At 40.7% G+C, this 9046-nt stretch overlaps 1 protein-coding gene across 1 annotated transcript in view; it reads right to left on the bottom strand.

Annotated features, from left to right (window-relative positions):
• Positions 1-9046, bottom strand: part of Colec12 (collectin subfamily member 12) — a 189332-nt gene that overhangs the window by 27681 nt on the left and 152605 nt on the right. Inside the window, exon 3 of the mRNA XM_005355744.3 lies at positions 702-824. Coding sequence (XP_005355801.1) covers positions 702-824 — 123 coding nt within the window. The remainder of the gene's footprint in view (positions 1-701; positions 825-9046) is intronic.

The following is a 9046-nucleotide window of genomic DNA, read 5'->3' as shown; positions in this document are numbered from 1 at the left end:
AAGAAGAAGAAGAAGAAGAAGAAGAAGAAGAAGAAGAAGAAGAAGAAGAAGAAGAAGAAGAAGAAGAAGAAGAAGAAGAAGAAGAAGAAGAAAACAAGGAAAAGGAAATGGCTGAAAAAAATAGGAAAAAAACAACATGGAAAAAAGAAAAAAAATCTTCCTAACCTAGAAAGGGCTGTCATGATTATGAAGTGAATCAAAACTGTTCCATCCATAGCTAATATCTCAGGACACAAAAATGGAATTCATCATGTTAGTGAGTTTTACACAGGAGTATCATAAATATAATTCAACGGTCCTTCCAGGTTTTAGGTCCTTGGATTTAACCAACCTCACAATGGAAATACTTGGGGAAAATGTATTTGTATTGAACATATACAAATTGTTTTTGGCATCATTCTCTATGTAATGAGGTATAGCAACCATCTACATAGCATTTACATTATATTGGGTATTATAAGTCATCTAGCGGTGACATAAAATATATGGGAGGATGTATACATAAAACAATGGAAGCCCTGAACTAAAGGGAAGACAGCATTAAGATTTTGAGATCCTTTGAGGGGACAAATGACCTAAAATTAACTCTCTATGGATACAAGGGCCAACTGTACTTCTTACTTCCAAAGGTGATGTTTTTAGCATTTAAATTTCAAATCCCTTTGCTATTTGAAAAGGAAACAGAAAGAGTGCATACTTACCTTTATATCCCAAAATGGCTACTGTGATGGTTAGCAAGGCACACAAAATGTATAATAATATGATTGAAAACTTCAGTGCCCAGTTATTTTTACATTTGGTACACTGTGTTCCTTCTTGAATACCTGTAAGAGAAGTCAGATAAAAAAAATCATTTCAAACAGTATCTTCGCTAAAGCACATCTTAGTTACTTTTCCTGATGCTGCAAGTGTGAGCCCTGACAAAAAGAAAGCTAGAGAAGAAAAGGTCTCTTCTGACTGGCAGCTCAGGGCTACAGTCCATGACAAGACAGCCAGCCCCAGAGGTTGTCCCACTGCACCCAGTCAGCTCATTTTCTCCTCTTCTCACACTCCAGGACTTTCAGGATGGGTCTTCTCATTCAATGAACGTAATCAACATAATCCTCTCCTCTGTGGGGCTAAAAGACCTCTCACTAGATATTCCGGGAAGCTTGTCTCTGAGATGACTCCAGATTCTGTCAACTTGACAACACTAGCCAGGACAATGAGTTTGGATTTAAATAACATAAGTAAGAAGAGTTTATCACATGCCTTTCTATACCATGAACATATTTTCAAATTAAACAAATTCTCCACTGCAGCAATACAAGCCCATCCAATATTATTTTTTTTAATTTATTTATTTATTAAGGATTTCTGCCTCCTCCCCGCCACCACCTCCCATTTCCCTCCCCCTCCCCCGATCAAGTCCCTCTCCCTCATCTGCTTGAAGAGCAATCAGGGTTCCCTGACCTGTGGGAAGTCCAAGGACTGCCCACCTCCATCCAGGTTTAGTAAGTTGAGCATCCAAACTGCCTAGGCTCCCCCAAAGCCAGTATGTGCAGTAGGATCAAAAACCCATTGCCATTGTTCTTGAGTTCTCAGTAGTCCTCATTGTCCGCTATGTAAGTCCGGTTTTATCCCATGCTTAAAGGCGTGCGCCACCACCGCCCGGCCCTATCCAATATTATATCATATTGTCATAGTTACAGCCAATACGATTTTAAAATAACACACAACTTCAAATCACACTCCACTATGATAATCAACCAGTTTTTCTTTTTATTTATTCTTTTTTTATGTAATAGATTCCAACTACAGCCTCCACTTCCTTCAATCCTCCTAGCTTGCCTTCCCCCCAACGCTCCCAACTGGATCCACTGCTCCTCCATTTCCCTTCAGAAAATAGCAGCCTCCCAGAGATAGCAATCGAACATAGCCTAACAAGTTACAATAAGACTAGACTAGACAAACCCTCATATTAAGGCTGGATAAGGCAATTCAGCAGGAGGAAAAGAGTCCCAAGAACAGGTAAAAGAGTCAGAGGTACCCCTACTCCCACAAACACTCAAGCTAAACAATTACAGCATGCACACAGAGGTCCTGGTGCAGACACGGAGAGACTCAGACTCTATGAGGCCCTTAGAGCCTTGCTTAGTTGATTCTGTGGGTCATGTTCTCCTGGCATCCTTGACCCTTCTAGCTTCTACAGTCCTTCCTCTCCCTCTTCTGCGGGGTGCCCCAAGTTCCGTCTTATGTTTGGGTGTGGGTCTCTGCATCTGCTCCCATCAGCTGCAGGGAGAAACCTCTCTGATGATGGATAATCAACCATTTTAAAAATTACATATGTTTACTTACTTGTATTTGTGTCTCAGTGCTGTCTCATGTCTACTGCTGCCCTAGCGATTGGATCTCCAACTTAACTAAGTACCATTATACAAACTGCTCAGGTGGTTAAACTAAAAATCTCCACAGTGTGCCTCTACTAATTCTTCAATATATGAGTCCCTGCTGATCTTCCTGTAGGGTATTTTCACTACCATCTTTACTTATCACCTAGCTTCCCGATGTTCACTGGCTTCCAATCCAGTACAAAGTTCTGAGCTGAGTCCTTTATGGGTAGCATCTGGAATCCATAGAACAAGCTACAAGGAGGTACAGTAGTGACAGCGTATGTGCCATCTGACACATACCACAGCCAGGATTATGACTTGAGTTGGCCTCTGCAAGGTACCATCTCTGCACTACACCATGATCTCTGCTCTGCTCATTTTTTCCATTTTCACTGCTACTGTCTTAGTGTGAGATCTTTACCCTCCATTCCCACTGGAATCCAGCCTCACCCTCTACTAAAATATTGCTGTCTGCATGTATTTGCCTACCCTTAACTAAAAGATGAACAAACAAATGAAGACAAACATATACAAATTCCAGCACAAAGTCTCTATAATCTGATGGTTTAAGATAAAATTGGGCTATTGCGATGGCTCAGCAAGTAAAGACACCTGCAGATGGACCTGATTTTGACCCTGTGAACACATGGCAGGAGACCCTACTGTGACTATTGCAGCAGTCCTCTGCCCTCCCCTGTGCATATGCATGTGTGCATGAACACACACACACATGTACACACACACACAAGTACACACACAGAAATAAACGGAAATTACTTAAAATAAAACAAAGCCTCTTGCATTCAGAAAATGTGAAAGTGCTATTAAAATCAGGAGAGAAAGAATTATAAGTAGACCTCCAAGCATGTCCCATTCCATGTTGAGGAAGAAACATTGCTTTGGTGGCAACTGTAACACGGGAATGACAGACACAGATGGATCTCTGAAAAAAGACTGGATGCAACTGAGCTGCTAGGGGTGCTATTCCTTTGAGTTTTGGGGCTTGAGGTGTCTAAGGCTCTTCACACTTCTCCAGAACCTTAGAAGAACCTTGGGAAATTTGGTCAGGCAGAGTATGACGGACAGTAGAATCTGGGAGCTTAAGGGGAGCACAGAGGTCATTTGGCCAAGTGTCACTTTGTTATTGATAGGGAAACAAAGGCCAGCAAGGTGAAGCAAGATCAGAAGATGCATGCCCACCCAGACACTACCACAGGCACCTGTCCCTCCTGTCCTTCTCTGTCTGTATGCACTCTGTAGCACTGTGTTGTCACTGGGCATCTTTGCATGTGGGATACATGAAGATCTGCTCCCAGACAGCTGCCACAGGTCCACATTCCAAAGAGCAGGGGCACTTCCTGGCAGTGTGCATTTCTCATTGCTGACTGTTAGCGTTAATCAACAGCAGATGGCACTGCCTGGCCTCCTTTCCACTTGACCTATTCTCTAGCTTGTTTTTTCTCTCCCTCAGGAGTCTTATTTTTAATAAGAATTCTGCTTTATCTTTCCTTCTTTGCCCTTCCCTGGGATGACATCTGGCTAAACACATAGATGCCTACTACAAAGAGGCCCTGCTGGCTCCTGGAGCTAGGGGACCCCTTCCTCCTTGAACCTAGATAACCACAAAAAAACCTAAACATTTGAGAGAGATATCCCCCGTTAACAGCCTTTGTAGTGTTTGTTTACTTAGCATTACTTTCAAGAGACTAGGGACTTTGTTTCCATGGGAGCTGGAGAAGCGCAAGAAGAGCAAGGGGAATCAATCTACAGAATGCTGTGCATCAGAGATTTCAGTTCAGAAAGTGGAGCAAAGTTGGCCTGTAACACCAAGAAATCTAACTTCTTGAAAAACCTGGCCCAAACGGCATATTTATGATGCAGTTGCCCACAGGCAAAAGCCCTTCAGGGTCCATGCTTTCCCATTGGCTAGCTTCTTGAACTACCACCCACTGTAGTCCATTCTTGGCTCATGATTTAAATGCATTTTGCAGTGTTCAAGTTTTTATTATTCAAAAACCTTTGAGGCCCCATGAAGCCAGAATCAGTCTGGTAAACTTGAATAGCCCACCAAAGTTAAGAATAGACTGACCACACTCAAAAGTTCTCTCTGTTGCCCTGTTTCCCATAACACATATTTCAAGTAAGAACTGGATGGGGTGGGGCCAGCAAGCAGGGGGTGGTTAGCTGGTTGTAGGAATAACTGACATGCCCCAAAAAAGCCAGTACAAAGGGCCAGAGGAATTCATCAGTAAAGAGAATTCCTTTCGGCTGTGGTTCTCCACAAAGAGCCCTCCCACGTTTTGTGGTCCAGGCTCCAAACCAATCTGTTTTTCCAAACTTTTTTGGAAGTGTGTGTGTGGGGGCATTCCCTTTACTATTGTGTTTGATTGTCATGTATATCACCAAATATAAGCTTGTCCATTAAGAGGGACACACACTGATTGAGCATCTTCCACAGTGGGTGCATGTTGGCACCATGGGTATAGTGGAACATTCTGGGCCATCTTAAACACCTCAAGTGTCTATTGCTAGGCAGTGTTATCATTAAGACCATGTGCATCACATAGCTGGTAGATTGCAAAATCTCAAAGACATCAGTTTTGATCTGAGATTTGAAGTGACACTTTCACATGGTTTCTGTAGTTACTAACCTATTGCCTGGTGGCATATATTCCCATAAGCCCAGGAGAATGACTTGGCTCTAACAGTAAAATTTATGAGTCAAATAAATACCTATACATACTTATAATTGTCCTCCAAGCAACAAAACAAAGTTAACATTCTGGCTAGCTACTGCTATGAAATCACAAAAGGTTACATACCCTATGCTTTCACCCCATAAATAATTAGCTTGTCCTTATTACACAAGCCATTTAGTATGTGGTACAATATGGATTTTGTTAGAATAATTCTTTTTATTACTAAGTGATTTACTTTAATAAAGATGAATTCTAGTGCTGGACACCTTAGCATGCCAAGATTCTTAAGTGACATGAGGAATGACAAAAATGGGACAAGAATTTGTAGTGCAGTTACTTTCTGTATAAACAAGTTCTCAGCAATTCTATTCATGAAAGTATAACTAGTTAGGAAGAAAGATTTAGAAAATAGTTTTATGAGTAAACCATTTCACATTCATTGTGAATTCACTGTAATAGTCTATGCATTTACCAATAGTATAGTTTCTATTTTTTCATATATACATAAAAGAAGGACAGTGGTTCTAGTTTGGATTTAATTTTTTTATTTTTTTAAAATAATCTTTTATCATTTTACATACCAATCCCAGTTCCCTCTCCCTTTCCTTCTCCCACTCCCTCCACCTCCCACCTATCCCATTCCTCATCCACTCCTCAGAGAGGGTGATACTTCCCATGGGGAGTCAACAAAGTCTGGCACATCACTTTGAGGCAAGATTAAGGCCCTCTTAATCTTGGAGGGCCTTAATTTGGAGCAAGGTATGCCTCCAAAGAAAATGGACTCCAAAAAGCCAGTTCAAGCACTAGAGATAAATCCTGGTCCCACAGCCAGTTGGCTCCATAGACTGCCCCCAGCCATATAACTGTCATCCACATTCAGAGGGCCTAATTTAATCCTAAACAGATTTCCCCACTATTAGTACAGAGTCATTGAGCTACAAGGAGCTCAGGTCGGCTGTTTCTGTGAGTATCCCTATCATGGTCTTGACCCCTTTTGCTCATATTATTGCTCTTCCCTTTCTTTAACTGTACTCTGGGAGTTTGGTCCAGTTCTAGCTGTGGATCTCTGCAACTGCTTTTATCAGTTGCTGGATGAAGGTTCTATGATGACAATTAAGGTAGTCATCAATCTGATTACAGGGGAAGCCAGTTCAGGTACCCTCTCCACTATTGTTAGAGACTTAGCTGGGTTCATCCTTGTTCCCAAGAATTCCCTTAGTACCAGATTTCTTGCTAGCCCCATAATGGCTCTCTGAATCAAGATATTTCTTTCCATGCTCTTTCTCTCTCTGTCCTTTCCCCATCTTGACCACCCCATTCTCCCATGCTCTCTTCCCCCCGCTATGATATAGATATGAATAATTTGCATTGGTATGGATCTTGGTTTATTGATACAAATTTAAGGTCAATTTTGTTATATGTTTATGTATTTCTGATCTTGATTAAGGTATTGTGATTGTGTAGTTCATTTAAAAATGTCATGTATAATTAAAAAATATAGGTTAATAGATAATCATATATAATAGTCAAGCTTGCAGTCATGTTAGTTAGATTTTCTAGATGTATACAGATATATTTCAGCTAAATAGGTATTCTTCAAATCTCAGAGACCTTCAGAATATGGCATTTAAAATGTTTAAGAACTTAAGACTTTTCATGACAGTGAGATATGCAACATGGAGGGTCCTGTTTGTTGTTGGGTTTTTGTCCCGCCAGGCCCCCCAGCTGTTTAGTCACAGAGAAAATCACACATAGGTCTCCATAAATTATAAGCTGATTGGCCCATTAGCTCTAGCCTCTCACTGGCTAACTCTTACATCTTGATTAACCCATTTTTCTAGTCTATGTTAGCCATGTGGCTCAGTACCTTTTTTCAGTGGGGCAGATCATATCCTGCTACTTCGGTGGTCTGGGCAGGAGTGGAAGGAATCAACTTCCTCCTTCCCAGAATTCTCCTGTTCTCATTACATCATTTCTACTTCCTGTCTGGTTTTCCCGCCTATATTTCCTGCCTGGCCAATCAGTGTTTATTTGAAACATGATTGACAGAATACAGACAGTTCTCCTGCACCAGAGACACATCTCCTGGAAGCACAAGCTACTTCAAGAAAAAGATGGGCATCAAAGAGATTCCTTATGGAGTTGATTAGCCATTTGGGCAAAAACCTGCTCTTGCCTGAACTGCTTTACAAGACATGCAGGACATGCAGAGAAATGACTGCTGAACTTGCATAAAGGTGAGATGATCCTTTGGGGTTCCTGTTTCATGAATGAGTCTGTCATTTCTAGAGTTTTGGAAGTTGCTTACAATGTACTTCTTGTTTACTTAGGTAATATTATATCCTTCTGGAGTCTTTGATGGAATTGAAAGATTTATAGTTTTCTTTAGTTATAATAAAAGATAAAGTAAATATAAATATTGTAACTGTAATTCTTGCTAGAATTTTACTATATTAAAGCTTTCCTTTTGTTTAAACAGCAAAGGGGAAATGATGTAGGAGGTCCTTCTTTCTTTGTGCTGCTTTCATTGGTTAATGAAACTGCTTTGGGCCTGTTGATAGGGCAGAGCTTAGGTAGGCAGGGAAGGCAGAACTGAATTCTGGGAAAAAGAAAGCAGGGTAAGAGATGCCATGGACCTGCTGCCAGAAATAGACATGTTGAAACTTGGCTGGTAGGCCATGACCTCGTGGTGATACACAGTTTAATGAAAATGGGTTAATTTAATATGTAAGAGTTAGCCAATAAAAAGTTAGAGCTAATGGCCAAGCAGTGATTTAATTAATCCAATTTCTGTGTGGTTATTTCAGGGCTAAGCTAGCTGGGTGGCCAGAACAAACAAGCGGGCCCTTCTCCTACACCCTTATGCTCTTGTACACTGTAAAGATTTGTCACTCATATTGGTTTAATAAAACACTGACTGGCCAGTAGCCAAGCAGGAAGTATAGGTGGGGAGACCAGACTGGGAGAATTCTGGGAAGAGGAAAGGCAGAGATGTAGTCACCAGCTAGATGCAGAGAAAGAAAAATTAGAATGCCTTACTGAGAAAAGGTATCAAGCCACATGGCTAAAAATGGACGAGAATTATGGGCTAATTTAAATTGTAAGAATTAGTTAATAATAAGCCTGAGCTAATAGGTCAAACAACTTATAATTAATATAAGCCTCTGTGTATTTCTTTGGGACTGAAGAGCTGAGGGACCAGGTGGTACACAAACTTCTGTCTACAAATGACACCCAAACATTTGGCAAGAATTTCCATATAAAGTCTGAGAAAGCTTTTTAAAAGGGGGGGGGTGGGATTCTAGACAGACACAAACAGAGTCAAGCTCAGCTTCTTGGTAACTGTCTTACTTACATAGACTCTATTTACTGATGGCAAGCAGAAGCATGACTCCTTTAAGAGAGGCTTCTTGACTCAGCATTAGCAGCAAAAACCTTGCAGATCTTTTAAGAGATCCTGCCACCAAACACTTAAATACCAGTACCTCCACTATGAAGCTAGACTTTCAAAAAGTTAAGGAATGTGGTGGAGTCAGTTGCCAAAGCTGCAGTTTTAATCCTAGTCATGTCTCTTAGCAGATTAAAGACTTGTGGTCAGAAAAAGATAGAGATATACAATAAAAATAATTCAGACAGAAAAAACCCATATCTATCAACAGTCTACAGTGTATTTAAAAATATACTTAGGCTTGGGACATGAAAAAAAGGAAGAGAAAGTCTTTAAAAAAGAAAAAGAAATAGAATAGCCAGGAGTAGTGGTACACAACTTTAATCCTAGCATTTGGGAAGCACAGGCAGATATATCTCTATAAGTTTGAAGCCATCCTGGTCTACAGAGTGAGATCCAGGACAGCCAAAGCTACACAGAGAAACCCTGTCTCAAGAAAAAAAAGAAAAAAAAATTTAAAAGAAACAAAGTAAAAAAAAAAAGCCAGGGGATCCTACTGCACGTGCTGGCTTTGGGGGGGCCTGGGC

The sequence above is a fragment of the Microtus ochrogaster genome, chromosome 18, assembly GCF_000317375.1.
Source record: "Microtus ochrogaster isolate Prairie Vole_2 chromosome 18, MicOch1.0, whole genome shotgun sequence".
NCBI classification, from domain to species: Eukaryota; Metazoa; Chordata; class Mammalia; order Rodentia; family Cricetidae; genus Microtus; species Microtus ochrogaster.
Note: the sequence above shows the minus strand (reverse complement) of the source record. Positions and strands in the feature narration are given on the sequence as shown.